This window comes from Mesocricetus auratus, unplaced genomic scaffold, assembly GCF_017639785.1.
Source record: "Mesocricetus auratus isolate SY011 unplaced genomic scaffold, BCM_Maur_2.0 Super-Scaffold_100007, whole genome shotgun sequence".
Lineage (NCBI taxonomy): Eukaryota > Metazoa > Chordata > Mammalia > Rodentia > Cricetidae > Mesocricetus > Mesocricetus auratus.
In genome coordinates, this window is record NW_024429191.1 from 8,881,465 (window position 1) to 8,904,331 (window position 22,867).

The 22,867-nt window shown below is 49.5% G+C and overlaps 1 protein-coding gene across 1 annotated transcript; it reads right to left on the reverse strand.

Moving 5' to 3' along the window:
* Window positions 1–93: 93 nt before the first annotated feature.
* On the reverse strand, window positions 94–22,704 carry Kctd5 (potassium channel tetramerization domain containing 5). The gene is made up of 6 exons (XM_005081637.4): window positions 22,389–22,704; window positions 9,793–9,901; window positions 8,295–8,386; window positions 6,553–6,648; window positions 4,645–4,770; window positions 94–1,843 (listed from the first exon to the last, which is right to left on the reverse strand). Exons 1-6 carry the CDS (start codon window positions 22,638–22,640, stop codon window positions 1,814–1,816), a joined length of 705 nt encoding a protein of 234 aa, XP_005081694.1. The 5' UTR covers window positions 22,641–22,704; the 3' UTR covers window positions 94–1,813.
* Window positions 22,705–22,867: the final 163 nt, after the last annotated feature.

The following is a 22,867-nucleotide window of genomic DNA, read 5'->3' on the forward strand; positions in this document are numbered from 1 at the left end:
CTAGAAGTAAGGACACAGCATTCTGGTCCACTAGGACACACTCAGGAGGGACAGCACTTTTCCACACTTCAAGACAGTAATTTGCTGAACGCATTCATAAATACACAATTTTATTTACTATTTTCAGGGGAAACTTAGGCATTAAACGGTAAGCTGATAAAATACGGATACCTAAAAAAGTATAAAAGTATAAATATCCCCTTAGAATTTTAGTGAATTACGTTTTAATATCATTAAATTAAAAAACAAAAACAAAACCCCCACAAGCCTATCTACTGTCAAGGTCATAAATCAAACAATGCTAAGTGTCCAGCCACTCCCCAGAGTATTTCCCAGAGCCAACAGCAGAGCCACTGACCCCCGGGCTGCTGAAGCCCAGTCAACCCAATAGAAAGGTTTGTATGAATCATTTAAGCCAAACATTTAACAACATACAACAGACCTTAGGAAAGGATGAGGTCAGTCCTAGACGCTGGAGAACTTGATTTATCAGTTATTGGCAGAGGAGAAGGAAAAGGGCCTAGGCAAGAAGTTTCCGGAAGCATCTGAAACAGTGTTAGAGGCTCTGACCTGCACACAGGCAGTCATGGCGGTCAGTTTGCACAGCTCCCTTGGGAAGCCAGGGGTCAAGAAGCACAGAGCTTGCTTGCTTGGGCCAAGTTTGTGGCCTGCTACATCCCCTGACCGGCTGAGAAAGGTCTGTTCCAAAGCCAGCAGGCGCAGCCTCTGCAGGAACCTTAGCAGCTCCAATGTCGTGTCAGGTGAAACAGAGCCCATGCAGGTTGTGCAGTCTCAAACACTCCAGGAATACAAGAGAAGAACTGCATAGTTATACAAGGAAATGAGAGCCAGTGAGGAGGAGACATGTTTGCGCTGTAAACATCCTGAATGTTCAACATGACCTGGAGTGTCAGCTCCAGAAGCCAGGTGGACAGGCCTCCTGCCCCAGCCTCCAGCCCAGGCACAACAAAGGCACTGGTAGGCGCCAGCTCCCCCATGAGCCCGCAGGTGGGGCATATGAGGCAAAACATCTACCTCCCTTAAGTGACTTAACAGATCAATCCAAAATGTAGCAACACTTTTAGGCATTTCTAAAGAGTATAAACACCAGGTGGTCTATCCACACTTTAAAAAAGGGATACAAAGTCCTCTTGCCTGGAAAATACAAATTGAGAAGCCTTGATGATCCTGGGCCAAGCTGACAGGCCATTATAAGAGCCTGGCTCTGAAGGGGTGTAGTCCAGGGGAAGTGCCCAGAAGTAGTGATAATGTGGAGGCTGCCTTTGTTAGGAGCCTCGGCCGAGGTCAAGAGAAATCAACCAAACATGCCTGGAGGCATGGCGGCCTCCCTGACCCCAGGACGAGGGCCTGGTGCTCAACCAGAGATGAGCGGTACCCACGCCCTAAGCCACAGTGCACTGGACAGAGTTGCGCAGCTGCCCCTCCCTCCTGGCAAGGCCCAGGCTGCGTGCTGCAGGCTGTGTGTAGCACCAAGGACCTTGTCCTTCAGATCATCTTCAGGAACGCGTGGGCTGGTCAGCAGCACCCTGCCTCAGTCCCACGGAGCACTCGGAAAGAACAGAGTGAGGCCTCAGAGACTGCCAACCCAGCCCTAGCTGCCTCCCTGTGGAGACGACTGGCTTGACAGCTGGGCTGTCTCTCTCCACCCACATCTGAGGCAAAAAAGGATCCACACCCAGATCTCTAGAGAAATGATCAAAAGCAGGTTTCTTCTCACAGCCATGCTTTCTGCACATGGCGGTTCACTTTATCTTGGGGAAAAGAATATCATTTCTTCAGCTGTCAGTACTCCTCACATCCTTGAGCCCCGTTCTTGCAAAATCTGAAAAATACGGAATATAGAGTGAGGACATAGGCTCTGACCAAGGCCCTGTTCAGAGTGCAGAGCTCAAAGGAATGCTTAACTTCAGGCCTCAGCTAGCTATCAGGAGACTGCACCGAGGGTGGCTGACATGAGACTCCAGATCAACCTCCACACCCCATCCATTAATGAGAAGATCTGCACCTCCTGACTGGTCACTCCTAAAACCTCCCAAGCAAGGTCACGCTGTGGACCCCCGTCCTACTCAGTCTGCTCACTCACCGGCAGCATCTGCTGCCTCCTCACCCTTTGCTCCCTCTCTGGCAGAAAAACAGGGCGCTCACTCACTTAACTAGTTAGTTCACTGCGGTCAGCTGTCTACACAGTTGGGATGGAAGATCCTGGAGGCCTTCAAAACATTCTGGGCCTGGGACAGGGTATATATGACTCCAGCAGAAGGCTTCAGAGCTGAGGAAAGCTCACAGGGAGCCATTTGGCATGGGCTGTCACGGTGAGCAGCCCTACTGGCCTGGTGCAGTAGGACCAGCTGGCTCTGGGAGGCTCAAGAGAAGACCAGGCTCTCTCGAGCTGTCCCTGCATACCCACCAGCACCCCAAACAGTGGCCCCTAGGCCAGCCCCACTGTGGGAGGCTGAAATCGCCACCCTAGCGCCTCAAGGGGACAGTACTGTTTCCTAGTCTGACAATGGCAAGTCCCACACAGTGGACCATTTCTGAATCCTCCAGGACATCTGGAGGTGACTCCACACTATCTTACTGGGGAACCAAGGTCTCAACCAACACCAGCCCTGAGCAGAGCAGAGCCAGAGAGCTCTATTGCAGATAGAGGCACAACTATCAAAGTTCCTGTCAACTACAGGATGTATAGAAGCACAGAGGAGGGGTTGAGGCAAAAGTCACTAGGGTCATGGGGCAAGGAAGACTATGGTGTTGGGTCCACCTAAAGGGCTACAGAGCTCACCATGACATTTACACTTAATCTGAGTCACTGCCTTGGTGCCTTGTCTCCTCTTCGTCGCTCTGATGTGAACAGCAAGAAGTAAGGAAGACAGCTGTCAGTCCAGCTTGAGCAATGCATGCCTGCAGGAGGACTAACCAGTATATCACCCAGGAGGAAAACCTGGGGGAACCCTAGGTTTGGCTGAATTCTGTTGTCCTTCACCTGTCGCGGACACCTGCCCTCACAGCTCCCAGGCAGGCCAAGGACCTAGCCCTGTCTAAGGAGATTCTGTTGCAGCCCTGGCTCAGAGGACCACAGACCTGGCTCCACGAATGGCCCACTGCATGACAGAGGTGGAGCCTTAGTCAAAGGGGCTGTGACCCATCAGCCAATGACTCATGCCTGTAGAGGGAGTCTGAGTCACACTGGACCCACAGATCCAGAGGGATTCCCATCACAGGTGATACTCTGTCACACAGAGCAAGGACTATACCCAATTACAGAGGACTCTCTTGCTCTTGGCCCCAGAAATCTCCTCTAGTAGCTTCTCTGAGACAAAGGAAGCCCTAAGCCCACCACTCTTGCTGCATTCTGAGTCAGGGCTAGATCTCAGATCAGAGTGGTTAAGGAAGGCTTTGCACTTACAGCTGCCACTAGAAGCAAGGCGTCCACCTAGGGTTTCACTCCTCACACAAGCCACAGTCTCATGGCCAAATAGTCCTTATTCCTACCACTCCCATTTGAAACAGGAAAAGACGATGGCAGTATAGCCACCAGATGCTCAGGGGACACTGTGGACAGGGCTCAGTGTGGACATGGTGGCTGGTGACCGTAGAGAACACAAGTCTCAAGGGGATCCACTGCTCTCAGAAGGGTGGCCCAGTGGACAGGGTGTTTCCAAACGCCTGTCCTCTAGATCTGGCTCCCATGGTTCCCATGGCTTTGGGGACCACGGACCCTGCTGCTGTCAAATATATCCAGGAACTGTGCTGGCTGCTTTATTTCATAGCCAGGTGGTTTTGGCTGCTTTATTTCATAGCCAGGTGGTTTTGGTTTTTTGTTTGTTTGGGTTTTTTGTTGTTGTTGTTTTGGTTTGGTTTTTTCAAAACAGGATTTCTCTGTTCAGTGTTGGTTGTCCTGGAACTAGGTCTGTAGAGCAGGCTGACCTTGAACTCAGATCTCTGCCTGCCTCTGCCTCCCGAGTTCCGGGATTAAAGGAGTGTGCCACCACCACTCAGCCCAGAGCCAGGTATTTTTGAAGAGAGAAATAGGGACACATTTCAATAGCAACGGGACTTGGGCCCATGGCTAAAGCCTCCTCACAATATAGATTAAGTCCTTTTGGCAGCTGAAGAGCCGTGGAGGAAGATGGGCATCCAGGGGAAAGGTCACCAAAGCTGGTCGCTTGAGAGCAATCTAAAAGTAAACAAAGCAGGCTGCTTTCCCTGGGAGACAGAAAACCCAGTGCCCTGTAGGGTAGGACTGAAGGACACACTAAACCAAACGTGAAAGGCCAACTGTGTACAGTGAGGCAGCTGCTGTGCTAAAACCCTGAGCTCAGGGGAGACACCCTCTACCTGTGTCCTAAGACACCCCTGACACCTGAGGCTGTCCCCAGTAAGCAGTCACAGTCCTGAGGCTCAACTGATCAGGCCTGAGGTCTAGACACTTCTAGGGACAACCCTGTCTGGTGGCTGTGGAAACACGTGCTGACACATCAGGTTGCTTCATACGAAGATCTCTAGCCACCAAGAAACCCAACAACTAAGAGTCTAGAGAAAACAGCAAAACTCAGAGAGGCAAAAAGAAGAGAAGCTCGCCTGCAGTGTCTGCCTGGGGCCTAGAGCCCTGGCGGCACTCACCTTGGCCTTCTCGCTCGGCTCACTGGTTGTGCCATACGGGGTGTTGTGCAGCTCCTTGGAAACCACACAGAGGAACTCAGCCTGGTCTTCATTTCCATAGTTGTAGGAGGAGCCAATGCTGACCAGCTGAAAGGGAGACATAGCCTGTGACCGTGTGAAGTGGCTCCCTAGGAGGAAGACCGTGGCACACACCATGGAAGCTCAGGGACATGAGAGCTGGCTTTTAGCCAGGAGGTTTTCCCATAGAACTACCAGGAAGCAAATTCCCAGCACACTTGGAGGAGCCCACACCTGCACACCCACATGTAATTGCACAACATGCTGGGACAGGCTCCCTCTGCAGACTCGGAGCTTCTCTTGGTGCTCCAGGCTGGACCCTAGGGGATGACTAGCTACCCTGTGGAGCGAGGAGAGGTAGTGGTACAAAGGTTAAGGCAAGTGAGTGAGAGCCAAGGCCAGAGTTCATGTACAAGCACCATTTGAGGACTTACTGCTGGCTGTCCTTGCCTCTGATGGCAACCAGAAAGCCTCCTGGGCTGAGCAGGGCCTTTACTGACTAACTCCAGTACCCACTCCGGGCAAAGAACCCAAGGGTTATACTAGGGAGTTCAGGAAAGCAGAACAGAGGCCAATAGCACTAAAAGCTGGAGCACTAAGTAAGAGCCTAGCTTGACACTGACAGACACTGAGGGTGCTGTCTTAGCTTCTGCACACCCTTGCCTGTTCTAACATGCCTCATGAGCCTCCAGGCCACCATGCATGCCACGTGGGCCAAGACCATGCCCACTACTCCAGCCAGGAGTCTGAGGCAGAGCTGAACACAGACATCAAGCACTTTTGTTCTTCTCAACACAAAAATAATTCAAGGGAAAACGCTATAGTCATAGCAAGGGGGCCAATGGCACAGTCAGTAAGCAGAAGTGGCTCAAAGGCCACTGTGGTCCCTGCTCATGTTTCTACATATCAGAGACAGTCAGCACATGAGCCAGTTACTGCTCCCCTCAGCAATGGGGACAGTGCTGCTTGCAAGGGGTGGACCCCACAAGATAAAACCGATGGCACAAGTGCTCACCTGGATCAGGGTGGTTACACTGAGAACATACAAACCCACATTTCCCAGAGACTTTATATCCACACCAGGCAGCTCTACTCTGACCTAATCACTGACCCCCTGGGTGACCCTAGGGTGGACTGACCACCTCAGAGGGACTGGGCCTCACCTTGGTTCTCTGAAAGCCTGTCAATCTAGGACTAGCCCTGCCTCAGGGAAGCGGTGCTCCTTCCTAGCCAGCATGACTCAGGCTCTCTGGGTTTCAGAGAGAACTGACAGCATGGAGGTCCCCAGGGTGAGTGTACAAGGGTCAGAATGAGGGAAGAGGAGCGCCTGTGCTATGGTCTAGGATCACCTAGGACAGACGAGGACAAAGTCTTCAAGTTGGTTATGGGAGGAAACTCCTCCAGCCAGAAGTCACAAGACAACAGAGCAAAAGGCACTTGGCTCCAAACGAGGCAGCCCAGTTCACAGATCCAGAAACTGTGACAGTGCACAGCCTTTCTTGGGCCACATGCCAGGCACCTGAGGGGCAGGCTCTGCCATGGCGACATTTGCTCCTGCCCAACCCTTTGATGGGATTCTAACATGGTCTGGGCACAAGACACACACTCACATACACAGCCCATAAAACCTGCCAGACCCCTAGAAGGGCAGAGACCAGCCAGCACCTGGTGTGTGTGTGGGCAGGAAGCATTCTGGAGTTGAGCTCCACACATGAAGAGAGTGCTGGACATGGCACAGAATAGCCTCAAGGGAGGGGCTTGCATTAGAAACCACCACAAGAGAGTCAGGAAGATATGGACTAGGGGATGGTCCCTGTGATCTGAGGATTCCCATGGGCCCCCATTCATCACCTGCTCAAACTTCCAGCCGTCTGACATGGTGGACACCATCTGTGTAAGCTCCTCCTCCTGGCACTGCAGTACACGGTACACATGCTTCACTGGCATCTACAAGGACAAACACTTCAAGAGGTGAGGCCCCACCCACCACGCACCCAAGCAACCTTAACCTCAGACCACCGCAAGTCAGTCAGTCAATACCCAAAGCGACCTTGGACACATCCACGCATCCAATCTACAGCTGCTGCTGCAGCTTTTCCCAGGCACCTTCAAAACTACTTCCACGTCTAAATTCCAAAATAAAATGAGTCATGTTCCTGAAATCCTCAGAGCACCTGTGGCTAGATATGAACACATAGAAAACCTTTTGTTTTGTTATTGTCTTTCAAGACAGGGTTTCTCTATGTAGCCCTGGCTGTCTTGGAACTCGCTCTGTAGATCTGGTCTGGTAGATCTGCCTCCCAAGTGCTGGGATTAAAGGTATGTGTTATCACACCTAGTCAGAAAACCTTTATATGTCCCATGCAGAGCTATACAATCTTTTGCTTAACCTCTCCTGCCCAACAGAGACTCCCTGGGCAGTTCCAGGTTAGACTTTGTTCTTGGGTGTGGGACGGGGAACAACCAAGAGACAAGCTTGCCCTTCCAGAGCCACCAATATGTACAGGACATAAATCCTGAAGCTACTGTTGCTTGGGTTGTGTTTCATGCTAGTGGCACGTGGGTACCAGTCACACACTGGCCGTCACCAAAGTGCCTCACCAGCAAGACGTCCAATAGCAATGCCTGCTATGCTTCTATGAGGCCAGGAGGCTCTCGTCTACTTCACAATGCAGACAGAGACTGAAGTAGTACAGACCACACGGTCTTGAGTGGGATTGGGATAAAAGGGAAACAAGAGGCAGACCGAGGGGGATGGGAACCTTCAGGACCTTTCTAATGACAGGATGTGAGAAGCCTCCTCCTCAGATCACTCCCTGCCACTGCATGGGTTCAGTGGAGGGCAGAAGGCTCGGCCAGATGAGCATTTGTTTCATTCCCAGCCATAAGTGAGCCAGAGTGCCAGTGTGAAGGTATGCAGTGGAAAAGTGCCCAGGAGCAGCCCACCAGGAAGGCTTATCAGGGGTGAGGCAGTGAGAGGATTCGAAGTGGACCAAGTCAGGGTGTTGCCAGCATTCACTTCGTGAGCTGGGTGAGGGTATAACCACTCTCAAGTGCAGAGCTAGCTTCTGATAAGACCGATGCTGAAAGCCACTGAGGCCTTTCCCGGAGAAGGCGGGGTCACTGCCTGCCTCTCACAGCACTCACAACACACACACACTTGATGGGCAGCAAGGGACCCAGGAAACCCAGCTCCCCCCCAGTGACTGCACAGATCCCCAGTATCTGTGTCACCCATCTCCCCGCTCATCAATGCTCTCTTCTCTGCCATGCTGGCCTGTCACAGGCCTTTGTACTTGCAGACTAGGTCTTGATACTCTCCCATCAGAGAGCCTCTGCTCTCCAACATTGCATTGCCCTCACAAGACCTCCTCTCCTCCATGCATTTATTACACAACTACCTGTCTCCACTGACTGCAGCGGACTCCCTAGCAAGGGTTTGAGCAAGCAAAGGCATGCGGACCCTTCATGGCAGATGAGGAAAAAGAGAACAAGGCCTGAGGCACCGGGGTGAGGGTAGACAGCTCTGGTCCAAGGCCACACACAGGGAAGCCAAATCTGCTTGTGACACCCTCCCCCCCACCCTGTCTCACCTGTGATGTTTTGCTGTCTCGTTCTCTGATTTTATCCTTTACAAGTTTTATTAGTGAGGTGATATTGTAAAATTCTGCTTCCTCCAACACTCCTGAAAGAGGTAAATAACTGTGATTTCTACTAGATCAGACCAAAGCAAACAAGTGTTTCAGCCCTGCACCCATGCTACCCCTAGCCTGAAGTCCTTGTGCCCAGCTTGTCACAACATTCTCACAGACCTCTTTCAGTTCTCAGCACTCAGGAGAGGACTAAAATGAAGGTCAGTTTACTAGCGTGCTTATGGCCCTGTCACGACAGGTGACTCGGGGAGCAGCACAGCTGCCCTTAGCCCAGATACTGGGAGATTACTGGCAGTTTTTCTCTGCAGCCTGGAAGTTGCCCGGTTGCGCTACTGGCTCTTCCTGTTGGGAACAGTATGGAAGCCATAGACGCCTGCGTGTGCCCCACAGTCACATAGACCATCTCCCTTGCTCAAATGAAGACAAGAACTGACGGAGTCACTTCTGGCTCCAAAGCTTTCCCGTAGCCTCTCATCTAATGTCCCACACTGGAGACTCCCCAGAGACTTAAAGCTAGAATTCAAGAGCACTGCTTTCGGGCTTCCCGCATCTCTTTAGCTTCCCCACTCCTAACAGGAAGCCGAAGCAGACCGGAACAGCTCAGGATAACACATGACAACATGGGAGACCGGGGAAGGACAGAGTACAGGGAATGAAGTATGAAAGGCTGCCAGGTAACAACTGCGCTCACAACTCCTGAGCACAATTAGATCTCCAAATAACAATCCACATGGTAACAGCAATCAGGAACTTAATGAGACCCTAATAAAGGAGATACGTGATAGGAGCTTCAAAAAGCAGCTCCACAATCCAACCAGACCAACTGACGTGAGGGCAGCAGTTCTCAACCTATGGGTCTCGACCCCCACAGGGGCTGCATTTCATTACAATTCATAACAGTAGCAAAATTACAGTTATGAATTAACAATGAAAATAATTTTCATTGTTAATAATGTGAGAAACTATATTAAAGGGTGCAGTTTTAGGAAGGTCTGGGGCTTTTCTGAAATGGCCCTACCTTTTCTGAGACAAGACAAGATAGCCTGGTGCTGTGTATCCTGTACTCTGTGACCAGGCAAGATAAAGAATGGTGGCCAGTAAGGAGACTACGCAAATGTTCAGGATCCTTGAGTTGATCTGGAAGGAGAGCAGTGAGGGGCTCTATGCCCCACTTCCCTGGACTTGTGTGATAAGAGTATCCACAAGACACAGCCTCATGCTGCAGAATCAAAGCAGCTGTGAGACCTGGAAGGCCACTCACGTTGCACCACCAAGACACCTGAAGCAGTCTGTAACGGCCTTTGGCCACCTGGTGTACAGCTTAGGTCCTTCAGCAATGCAGTCCCTCTGGCCTGAGGCACCTGCAACTTCGAGGAACCAACCAGTACAGGGAACCAACAACCACAGAGTTCATATGTATTTTGAAAACGAACCTTACCTTCCTCTGCGAGGTCTTTGTTAATAACCAGCTTTCCATGTCTCAAATAGTTCAGTACAGGTCCAAAGTAGGTGGGATCTCTGTCAATTAAATAGGCACCGGTTTCATCCTACAAAGAACAATTTGGTGTCAGTTCTTGTGTAGAAACTGCAGTCCAATTAAGGCCAGACCATAGTTAACAGCCTAGCAGTGCAGGTTCCACAGCTGCTCATGCACCTGTCTCAGGGAACTTGAGAGCTTTCTGATTCTGTCTGCCTCCATTTGGATGTAACACAGGTCTCAATGTCAAGACTACCTTCCTTTGTCTACTGATCCAAGCCAACCAGGTATTGCTCCAGCTCCAAAAGACTCTGAGAAAGTCAGGTTTGATACCCACAAATCAACCCCTCACCCCCATCATAGGACAGGATAGGATAGCTGTGTAGGCTGGCATGGCTTTTGATCCTGCCACGTAACCTAAGGAGACCTTGAACTCATAAATTCTCTTGCCTCAGTCTCCCAAGTGCTGGGATTGCAGAGGTACACCACCACACCTTGCACCAACACATCAGGCTCAACTCTGAGGTCTCTGGAGACTCAGGCCCTGGCAGCCGATTCCCCTTGTTCAGGGCATCCTGGAACAGAAACCTCAGACCTGGAAGTCAAGCAGCAGTACACCGCCCGGAGAACGCACCCTCCACAGCTGAGCCCTGGAGCCTCCTAATGATAAGTGAAGCCTGGGCCAGTGGTAATGCTGAAATGACCACACAGGGTAGCTTCATTTCCTGCTGAACCACAGTCCTTGGGCTTTCCCAGTGACTATGATCACTAAAGGAACCCTTCCTCTGTGGTCAGTGGTTTGTGGAATCTGAACCATCTGTAGGACAACCTATACACCTGCCTGCTGACTCTGACAGGGCAATAGCTCCCTTCAGGACTGATACCCTCATATGCTCACCAGAGCTATCTCCATACAGACCTGCTGGAAACTATGAGAGCCACAGGCCTGGCAGGGGTCAGGGGAGGTGTAGCATTGAGGACTACCAACGAGGGCAATGCACAAAAGCTACAAGGACATACCCCACCCAGAGTGTGGGTCAGCGAATCTCTGCCACACCCTACTCCAGACCTGCCAGATTGGCTGCAGGTACTCTGGGGTTGCCAAGTCCAACAGGGTTGCAGACCCTCTGGTGTGGACCCACACACGCTGATAAAGGGTGAGCCTGATACCTGCTTCTACAGCTATGTGGGACAGCAGCCCAAGGGATGTAGTGGGTTCCAAGGTCTCTGCTAAGGTGAGGCCACACCCCAGCTTTTCAATCAGCAAGGCCAAGCCAACTACCAGGGAAAGAAGATGACTCCACAAATCAATAGTGCACACAGGCTTCCCTCAGCAGAACACGGTTCCTATGAGACTTCTCTAAGTGCAGACTATTGAAAAATGCTGTCCTGGCTACCCAGTGGGAACAGTTGACCAATCTAGGCCCAAAGGACAGCATGGGGACTAGGATGTTATCTGTCCGTGAGTAGCAGAGCCTCAGAGGACCCAGCCAAAGCAATGACCCTTCAGAAGCTGTCTTCTCAGACACACATTTGTGTATTTGGGGGCGATACAAACTGGTGGTTCCAGGGGTTTTTCCAACACCTACAGGCACAGGATGATTAAAAACTTGCTTTCCTCAGATCAAAGGGAGAAACTGAGTTGTGGCTGTCCCCATCATTAAAGGTCTGTGAGACAGGGGCGAGGGAAGCCAGTTGCTCACTCTAAGCCCATTTCTCCCTGTGGTCCCTGTTTCAACAACGCGAATGTCTAGCTCTCTAGCCAATCTGACTTCATCTTACCACGTCATCTAAGGACAACACATGAGTCAAACTGTTCCAGGGCTCTCCATTCTGTCACCTGGCCTTTACTCCTTAAGGCCACCTAGAGCCTTGCCTTAAAGCCAAGGAACCAAAGAGGGCAGTGGCAGTTATTCCCACATTACAGAGAGCCACAAGCAGACTGAAGTAAGGAAAAAGAAATGGCATTACCACAGCGTCCCCCCTCTGTCCATGTGGAAGTGCCCCCTGAGTGTCACATTTGTTATCACCATGCTCCCTTGGCAGACTACTGATAGGTCAAGAAAAAAAAGATCAGAAGGGGATGTGCTCATCCCTACCCTGGATACTCTTGGGGGCCTCTCTTGTCAGGATGGTCATGACTTCAGGGCCCAATCTTCCCTGGCAACAACAAGCCTGGAAGTCCTCCAGAATACCAAGGGGGAAAGGAATGAAAGGGACCCGTGTGAGGAAGCTGTTTACTGAGTGCTCTCTTAGCAGCCTCCTGGAGGGAATGACAAGTACTGCAGGGCTGAGGGCATGGGCTACCGTGGCAGATCAGAGGAGCCACTAGCACTGGGTGTGCTGCCACTGGCACTTGGCCTCAAAACCAGGAAGGGTGCTGAGCCTCAGACTAGTTGTGTTCATTTGCAGAGCCTGGCAGCTCATGTGCTGGGTACGGCCGGCTCTCACTGAGCATGCCCTGTGGGAGGCAGATTTTTGAAAAATGTTTTGAAAGAACTGCCCTCTAGATGTGCACTCTAGCCCAAAACACACCTGGTCAGGTCGTGGTGGTGCACACCTTTAATCCCAGCTCTTGGGAGGCTGAGGCAGGAGGATCTCTGTGAGTTCAAGGCCAGCCTGGTATACAAAGCAGTTCCAGCCGGGCGGTGGTGGCGCACGCCTTTAATCCCAGCACTCGGGAGGCAGAGGCAGGTGGATCTCTGTGAGTTCGAGGCCGGGCTGGACCGATAGCCTCCAAAACAATACAGAGAAACCCTGTCTCGTAAAAAAACAAAAACAAAAACAAAAACAAAGCAGTTCCAGGACAGTCGGAGAAACTGTCTTGAAAATCAAAACAAACAAAGAAAAAGAACACAGCCGAACAGTGGCCTCTTGCAGGCAAAACCATTAGTTAGAACAACACCACTTCAGAGTACTTGAAGTGAGATCCTGGCCACAACATAAATGCCTAACAGCAAAAGGCTGTTCTCAGCCCAGTCTCTTCCTGTCTTAGAGCTGAGGGCTCGCCACCACAAACTAAAGACTTAATTAACTACAAGCTCCAGAAGTGGTGACATGGGGACAGCAGCCCAAGGAACCTTTTAGAAGGTTCCTCCCACCCCCCTTTTGTTTCTGAGACATAGTTTCCCTGTGTAGTCAATCATGGCTGCCCTGGAACTTGCATCTGGAGACCAGACTGGCCTTGAACTCCTACAGATTTGCCTGCCTCTGCCTCTCGAGTGCTGGAATTATAGGTGTGAGCCACCACTGCCCAACCATGGAAACTTCTTACAGCCTCAGACTATTCTAGGCAGTGTTCTTGCTTGGAGTACCATGTCCTGTTTGCCTAAAACCCAGCCACAAAGGGCAAAGGTACTTTGTGGGGAACCACCATCTGCAAATCTAGATGTGGAGACTTCCAGAAAAACAAGACCAAAATAGTTTTAAAATTTTGCTGAGGCAGGCCGGAGGGCAGGATGGGTAACAGAACTTGTACACCTATATAGTCTTATGTGAGCATATATAGCCTTATATGTGAAGGTCCTGGCATCAGGACTCCTGGCCACCCAAGGAAGGTGGCATGTGCTGAGAATGGCAGGACAGAACACCTGGGAAATGAAAACAGAGCGGTATCAGGCAAGGAGTCTTTCACACAAACCCAGGAACAGCAATGACGCAGGTTGGAAAGCAAAGCTGTACCACCAGGCAGGATAGTAGCTCTCACTGGGCTGTATCCAGAGGTGGCGGCAGAGTGACTTTCCCTGTCTTAGCTGGGTTCTGTTGCTGTGATGAACACCATGAACAAAGCAACTTAGGGAAGAAAGGTTTGTTTCAGCTCACATTGCAGCCCATCACTGAAGGAAGTCAGAAAATAAATTCAAGCGGGACAGGAACCTGGAACCAAGAACTGATGCAGAGGCTATGGAAGATGCTGCTTCCTTGCTTGTTCTCCAAGGCTTCTTCACCTCCTGCTAGCACCCTGGACCACCAGACCAGGAATGGCACCACACATTGAGCTGGGCTCTCACACATGATTCATGATTAAGAAAATGAACCACAGGCCAATCTGGCAGAGGTATTTTCTCTCTGGCAGAGGTTCTCTCCCCAAATGATTCTAGAATGTGGCAAGCTAACACAAAATCAGCACATCTGACTAGCTCTCAACTTGACATACAAACGCATCACAGTTAAGTCATAACTTTTCCTTCCTTGTTGTCCCCTAGATGCCACTAATATCAGTATCACAATGGAAAACAAATCCTAAACTTTAAAAATCCAGTCTCCAGAACTCAGGAGGCAGAGGCAGGCAGATCTCTTGTGAGTTCAAGGCCAGCCTGGTCTACAAAGCAAAGTTCCAGGACAGCCAGGACTGTTGCACAGAAAAACCCTGTTTCAGGGGAGAAAAAGAAAAGTCCAGTCTCTTTAAAATATTCTTCATATTCTCTCTAAAACCCCAAAGTCTAGGCTCACACTTAGACACTCACAGGAATCAAGGGAAAGTGGATGTCACTCCCTCTATGCATCACCTCGCATCTCCTGGCCAGTTTCTTCTGGTGGCTGCTTCCTTAAAGCAGTCAGCTGCCTGGGCAGCCACAGAGGCCAGAGTCTGGAAAAAGAGGTAGCAGAGTATGTGCACCACTTACATTAAATCCTTTAGGAGCTGTCTGTGGGAGATCTCAACTCCATAGCAAGGGCCAAGGTCAAGCTCTATATCCCACATATTTCCACCATGATACACATGGCAGTGCTGCTTAGGGTCCACTGTGGGAGCATTCCAGGCTGTACTCATGTCTGCAAGGGTGTGTTGGAAGACTGACAAGAATGGGCCTCTAGCACTGCATGTCCTGGTATTGGTAACGCAGCTCGGGGCCTCCTTCTCAACATGGAAATAGACAACACCAGGAAACACAAATCCAAGTACAAGCCAGGCGTGGTGGCTCATGCTTTTAATTTCAGCACTTGTGAGGCAAAGGTAGGTGGATCTCTGAGGCCAGCCTGGTCTACAAAGTGAGTTCCAGGATACCCAGGGCTGTTACATAGAAAAATCCTGGCTTTGAAAATCAACACCAAAACCATACCAAACCAAACAAAAAACTCTGAATACAAGCCTCAGTACATTCATAAAACCTGTAACATGACTTTTTTTTTTCTGAGACACTCTCTTATATAGGCTTAGCTGGCCTTGAATTCACTGAGATCCACCTGTCTCTGCCTCCTGAGTACTGGGATTAAAAGCATGCTTCTCCATGTCAGGCCCCCAAGAGAACTATCAAGATGTTGACTACAATAACTGGAGCCAAGTGAAGCAGAACCCATAGTGTCACCTACGCCAAGAGCACTCAAGATGTGCAAAGAAGCCATGTCTGAAAACCAACAGATTCAAAGAGCATGATTTAGGGAAAAGCCTGTGCTGTGTTGGTATGTCGGGAAGGCTTTATGTTTCCACAAAAGCACCAGAATTAAGACTGCTTTCTCAACAATCATTTGTCTCTACCAACCCTTCCTTCCCACTTCTCAGTGAATCTGTGTCTGACCTACTTGCAGCAGCACTGGCTGGAAATACATCTCTCTCCAAAGGCATAAAAAAGGGATCACTGGACTCAGCTCTGAACATTACATGAAAGCCAACTCCCCCACACATACTCGCCACCCGTCCACATATGTGAGACAGGCTGCTGCTGCCCAAGTTGGCACTGAGTGGGCATAATGTGGAGGCTGAGCCCCAAGACTACAGCAGGAAGAAACCCTGAGCCTGAGCTACTGGCCACCGAGCCAGGCAGGGCAGCTTTCAGGTCTCTGAGGTGGTTGCCCTGACCCATGGACATCTTCCCCAGAGAAGCAAATGGGCAAAGACTAGGCCAGGCCCAAGTCAAACATGTTCCCAGGAGGCCCAACTCCACAAATCTATTTTCAAAGGAGTGGGAGACAACCTTCAGAGACAAACTTTTCTCAAGTCTGTGTCTCTGGTGGGGAAAGACCTAGTAAGAGGCTGGTTGTTAGTCATCCAATCATAACACAGTCCCGTGCAGTTGCTGTCCCCTAGGGCATGACCCTAACATAGCCTTGTAATTCTGGAAATAGCATGCAGACAAAGGTCAACATCACTATGCCTCAGGCAAGACACAGGTCTGCAGTAGTTCCTTGAGTCTCCTGCACCTGCACCTATCCCAATGGAAAGGAAAAGGCACAGCCACTACAAGAGAATTAGAATTAAGAGTAGAGTGTTGTAAATTAAATCTGGAAGACTCCTCTAGCAACTGTCCCCACTAAAAGACAAATGCATTGAATTTTGTGGGTACCAACATGCACAATCAACCTAATTACAAATGCTAAGCTTTTACTCTGAAATTACCCATTTCAAGTGACCTATCCATATATAAACCTTTATTTCTGTTTTCTTGCTTTGCTTTATACATACTTGTCACACATCTTTGATCCAGAAGAAGTCTCAGATATCACCAATTGCAATGAGGATACTGAGACCCAGGAGGCTTGTAAGAAACATACAGATTTGTAGAGTGAGGACAGACTCCAGACCCGGCTTCTCAGGCCTGCCATTTGTACACCAACCCCCTCCCCACACATCAGTGTCTCCCTGCATGCACTGGAGTTTAGGAAAGCTGAGCCCTCCATGCTGCCATGAGTTCACCTGATCACCAAAACACCCTGAAACACATTGTGACCCTAAGTGTAGCCTTGACGCCCCCACCCCACCCAGGGAGAGCTCTAAGAATCATGACCTGGGGAAAGTGTCCCTGCCACAGATAGCAAATTCATTACTCCCACCCCTAGTTTGAAACTAGAACTGAGGACACTAGTAAAGCTTTGAGATTTGTGAACTGGAACCCACACTTGAGGCTCCTGAGTCTTCTCATGGAACCAGCACGCTTGGAATTCACCCAGGACAGGTTCCTTGAGCTGAGTTCCATTGTAGTGTCCTAGTGATTTAGTAGACAGGAGTCTTTCTAGGGAGAGCCTTCCCAACTGCACCAGAGCCCAACACCTGTGTAAATGAAAGCTTCCATAAACATCTGGAAGGAAGATCGCACAGGAGTCATCCACCCCCAGGGTTTCTCGGGTGGTCTCCCCCACCAGGTACACTGAATAGAGAAGACCCCCCTACCCACCCCCAACAATCTCCAGTACACACTGCCTCCTTCCTGACACTGAGAGTGTGTATTTAACACGATACTGTCATCATCAGCTAGACAGGAGAAAAGAGAAACAGGAAGTATAAGCATTGAGAAGGATCCAGATTCCATAGTCTTCAAGGCCCACGCCCCAGCTTCTCCATTCTGGCTAATAGGTTGGCAGTCCAGGGCATTTTGGCCAGGACAGCCCAAACAGAGGTTCACACTTCACCTGGGAAATCCCCTTAGGTATCTCCAAAGCTACTAAAATCCCATCAGCTTCAACATGGCCTCTACCCTCCTCACATGTGGCCATATGGTAAACAGCATAAAACTTCACCTTCAAAGAGCAGGCCCTCAGCTTCTCTTCTTCTTTCCCTCATTAAAGATTATCCAGTACCCAGTGCCATTTACCTTTCCTCATCTGCTTGGAAAAATCTACCTCAGCCCACAGACAGTGAGGAACTGGCCACCCAGACCTGATTTCCAAAGCGAGAACACCAAGTGTAGAGCTCAACTGACAAGAGCAAGAGCCCACCATAACAAGGGCAGTGGAAGTGCTGGGGGCACATCCTACCCCAAGATGTTTTGTGGGTTACCCTCAAAGCCATCTTCATGGGTCCTGGGTGCGGCACCTAAGTGCCATAGCTGTATTTCCTAAGCTTGAAGGCATCAAGCATCTTATAAGAAAGCGTAGTGCCTAACCAGGCAGCTCTGCTCCTCCTCACAGCAAGCTGAAAGCGAGCTGCCTCTATCGAGGCCTAGCGAGAGGCAGCTTGCACCTCAACAGGGGCAGTCTGCTGGCATTTAGCCACATAGACCCTCCCATTGGCTAGTAGCCCAGAGTACGCAGAAGAGAGAATCACTGAATAATCGAGTGCAGACAGAGCCCCGATGCCTAGGAAGCAGCTCCCACCCCTAAGCCTCTGCTTCTGAGACCAGGAGGCACAAACTCTGGGAAGGGCTGGTTGGGAAGCACCTTGGCCTTACTGTTTTCAGAGCCAAAGCACCCACACCCCATCCACAGGGGAATGAGTAGCTCCAAGAACATGTGATGTGGGAAAGCTGGCAGGTAGCCAGAGTTTTCTGACCCCTGTGCAAAACCAAAGCTAGGCACCATCATTCATGCTGGGTAGTGGATAGAAAAAAGAATGGCTTTATACCTGCCAGCCCCTTCCCTGCTGCCTCAGAGGATACCGAGGCAAGCTCTTCTCAGAAAGATCCACTCCTCGTGTGATAATAAATCCTCTTGACCTATCAGGACCAAGGGGCTTCTGAATGAAGCACACTGACAGAGGTGACCAGATGTAGTGAGGACAAGCACCCATTGCAAAGGGGCGCAACACTAGGATGCACCATCAGGGCCAAGAACAACACACTAAGAGCCACATCCGTAACGCACCATGGAAGTAAAACGCACCTGTCCTTAGATGCCCACTCACAGCCTGTGGCCAGTACAACTCTGTCCAGTGCACAGAGTGCTCCTGGCTACTTTCTCTGATTTACTTACACAGAACAAAACCTGCCAGTTATACCCTAAGTAATCCCCACTTCTCTTGCCAAGCAACTAATTCAAAGATGGTTCTCCCACCTACATCCCATCCCTTAGCCCTGGCTTAAAATTCCTTTCATATTGTTCCAACCCTAAAACACATTAGCACCAACTGCACCCAAAGCAGACACTGAGTACTATAGAGACCGGGTAGTAGTAAACATTATTTCCAAAGGCCCACCTAGTGTAACTATATCTGCAGCCTCAAAGCTGGGACAGTGGCTGTTCCAAGGGCAGAAGTTCATGTGTGAGTAGCAGTTTTCTCTAGATCTGACTCGGTCAGAGACACACACTTAATTCAGGCTAGCTTCCAACCAACCACACAGTATTTGCTGTTTCCCTTTTCCTCCTGAAGCACCATCACACTAAATCAGGGGCCAGTTGAGCTACAAACAGCAACTCTGTTTTCAACATAACATGGGATGCAGAAACATAAGCAAAATGGATCAAATATCAAGCCTTTGCAAAGCACTTCCCATGGGCAGCTTAGAAGTTTCCTGCCTGGCCTGCCCACAAAGACAACACTGAGAGAAAATGGCGCATAACAGCAGACGCACAAATGCACAGCACAGCCACAGTCCCACCGGAGGATGTCCCAAGAGGAAGTGAGAACTCACTCAGACTGTCTAGAAAAAGAACTTTCATGGCAGCAATGGGCTCAAAGTTGGCCCCTGAAATAAGTTCAAAGGGCTAGGGATACAAGACATGGTGGGTAGTTAAGTCCCACCCTGGGCTTTGAAGACATGCAGGGACAGGGACAGCCCAGAAGACTGGACATGAGGCTGAAAGGACAGTCAAGCAAGCCTTGTGTCTGCATTCTCTACGATCCCTAGCAATTTGTCTGTCAACAACTTTGGAAACTGTCTTCCAGAAACTTACTTCCCATAGTAACCCACAGCCCCGACACCCCAAACAACAATCTGCCTTTGGTGCTCTGCCATAATCGTGAAACCCAGAAGGTTCCTGAAAGGTTTCTTGGGAACTTCTTCCCTAAAATTTCTTCACCCAAGTTCCATCTTGGCATCACATTCTGCAAAGCTAAGCATTCAATAAACACCAAGTACCAGAAAGGGGATCTTCCACCAGGTCCCTGTTAAAGTTCAACTCCAGGAGTGTTTGCCAGGTATCCTTTCCTTGATCTTAACTATGAGGTCAGAGCTTTGAGATCTTTCCATGTGAATCAACATCCTGTTTATCATCCATCATGTAATTAATGGCCTCCGTCTGTTAACACCCCTTCCCTTCTAACCTCCTCCTTTGGATTTAATTAAGGTGGAACCTCTTGGGATACTCTTTCATCAGAACCTGGGGGGGGGGTACAGAGAAGAAAGAGCATTTATAGATTTTTCTTATTAGAATACTCTAGTAACATGACTAATATGAATGAGAATTACTCTTTCTAGCAACCTATGACTAAAACAAACACTGTCAACTATGGTACCAAAATTTCATCCACTATATTTTTCTGAAGATAGGGTCCTAGTAGCATAGGTTAGCCTCACACTCATTATGTAGCTGAGGATGACCTCAAATTCCAGTTCTTCTACTTCTACCTCCCAAAATGCTGGGATACAGTTGCTTTTCTCATGCCTGGTGATTTCGTATTATTTTTATGTTCTGAATTGTGGCTTTATAATTTAGAAATCAAATGTAACTTAAGACAAATGTTTTAGATTTATTTTACATCCCGTGTAGGAGTATTCTGCATGCACATATGTGCACCACATGCATGTCTGGTATACAAAGGGGTCAAAAGAGGATGTCTGACTCCTTAGGACTGGAGTTACAGATGGTTATAAGCCACCACGAGGGGTTCTAGGACCCAATCTGGGCCCTCTGTAAAAGCAATCAGTGTTCTTAACCATTGGGCCAACTCTCTAGCTCTGAAATAATTTTTAAAAAATCAACTACAACATAACCTGATAAGAGAATTTCCCATTGCAGTAAAGGAAACACACACACACACACACACACACACACACACACACACACACACACACACACACACACACAGAGTTACATTTATTTATGTATGTGTGGGCACACAAGTACCATAATGTATACTTGGAGGTCAGAGTACAACTTAAAAAAATTTTTAATGACTTTTTATTTTATGTGCATTGGTGTTTTGCTTTCATATATGTCTGTTGAGGGTGTCAGATCCCTTGAAACTAAAATTATAGAACAGTTGTGAGCTGCCATGGAGGTGCTGAGAATTGAACCTGGGTCCTCTGGAAGAGCAGCCCATGCTTTTATCACTGAGCCATCTCTTCAGCCTCTTTTTTTTGGGGGGGGGGGGTAATTTGAGATTTGAGACAGGATTTCTCTGTGCAGCCCTGGAACTCACTCTGTAGACCAGGCTGGCCTAAAACTCAGCTCTAGCTGCCTCTGCCTCCCCAGTTCTGGGATTAAAGGCTTGTGCCACCACCACCTAGTTCAAAGTACAACTTTCAAGAGTCAGTTTTTTATTTTCATCATGTGGGTCCCAGAGACTTAACTCAAACTGTCAGGCTTGGCAGCAGGTGCCATCTCACTGGCCCAATAAAGGTTAATCTATAAAGTAATCTTAAGAGGCAGTAGGAGGAAGAGATGGATTTGACTTTAGCCATGCTAAAGTGAAACAGTTCTAAATCCACTGTTCCAGGGCTAAAATTAGGCAGACACTAGAGTCAACTGATGAGGCCAATTTAAAATCTGGGGTAGCCGGGCAGTGGTGGTGCATGCCCTTAATCCCAGCACTCAGGAGGCAGAGGCAGGCAGAACTCTGTGAGTTCAAGACCAGCCTGGTCTACAAGAACAAGTTCCAGGACAGCCTCCAAAGCTACAGAGAAACCCCGTCTCGAAAAACGAAACAAACAAACAAACAAACAAACAAACAAAAAAACCCACAAAAATAAAATCTGATGTAACAGACAAGACAGGGATGCTTGAGTAGAAAGACAAGAATGGTTATAAACACTCATTATTTGAGAAACCAATAAAAAAAAATACACCCTCACTATAAAAAGAAAACCCAGTTGACAAAAGCCTATTTCTAGACACTTTCTTATCTCAAACCCTAACTTCTTGGTTATCTTGCAGTAACTCAAGAATTGAGGAAACTAGTTTTTTCTAAATTTCAATACTGCCGTTCTGAGACATCAGTTATGCACTATGCCACGCAACTCTTGTAATAGAAATGTTCTCTATTTATGTCAGGTTTAACAGTGTTAGTGTTTAATTAAATGCAAGATAAACTACAAACTAACCTGGAAATTACTACCCTTTTGCAAAGGCTGTGGGGAAACCAAGTTTGGAAAGCTAATCAAAAGGATCCTACACCTGGTCTTTCTTAGACAACTCTAAGGTTTTTCTACATCTGGCCCCGAACATGAATTCAATACAAATAATTCATATACTTGAAGTAAAATGACACCTTTGGACACTTTGTAATAGCTTTGGAGCCCGTTCATATTATGGATGAGAAGGATGGAGCACAAACTCTGCAAGTCACTGGGAAAAAGGCAGCCACTGTGTCAACCCTCATGGCCTACGTTAATTTAAACGTCCGGAATGTGAAAAGACCAGATGAATGCAAAGGGTTCTCAGGTTCCAAAGCCAGCAAATAGCTAGGGCGATGGTGTTCACACACCCTGAGCAAAAGAACCTACGAAGAAAGAAACTAGAGCCACAGTAAAGCCGGGTCCTTCTCGACCGAAGAGCATGAAAGGCAAGGCGAGGGAGAGGGGCACTGCAGAGGGCTGAGGCTGATGGACACGAGAGTGCCATCCTCCCTCCGGCCCAGGACTCTGGGCTCAGAGTGCCCGCTCCGCTGAGTGCCCTCGGTGTGGAGAAGTGTGTGCCGCGGATGGCGACCTGGGCGGTCGGCCCCCGCTGGCCCACGAGGCCCTCACCTTGTCTGAGTCTAGGTCGGGGTCCGCCTGGCACAAGCGGTACAGGAAAGACTTCGGGTCCCGGCAAAGCGTCTGCCGGGTGGTGAGGAAGTAGGTGCCGCCGACGTTGAGCCGGACCCACTTGGACACGCCACTGGGGCGGTGTGCCAGGGCGCCGAGCCCAGCGCTACAGCGGCGGCACAGGCCGCCCCCCAGCCCCGCCCCGAGGCCGCTCGGAGCCGGCGGCAGCAGCTCGCAGTGATTCTCCGCCATGATCCCAACAAGCCCCGCCACAGTTCCCCTTCGCCGGAAGCGTCCGTTCTTTAATACAGTCCTATGAGTTGTCCCGCCCATAGGTCCACCCCAGTAAAGTGCCCGCCCAGACAGGATGCGCAAGGCGGAAATTCCGGCTCGAAAAGTAGGCCGGCGACAACCGCTTCCGGTCAGAGCGAGCCTCGGGTTCTCTCTCACAGGAATCCTGGGCTCCAGCTCCGCCCCCA

Coding starts and splice junctions, on each gene's coding strand:
- Kctd5 (XM_005081637.4), bottom strand. CDS start 22,640: ATGGCGGAGAATCACTGCGAGCTGCTGCCGCCGGCTCCGAGCGGCCTC. Junction 4,771..6,552: donor ACGGCTGGAAGTTTGAGCAG/GTGATGAATGGG, acceptor TCTCCCTTTCAG/CTGGTCAGCATTGGCTCCTC. Junction 1,844..4,644: donor AGCCGAGCGAGAAGGCCAAG/GTGAGTGCCGCC, acceptor CGTATTTTTCAG/ATTTTGCAAGAACGGGGCTC.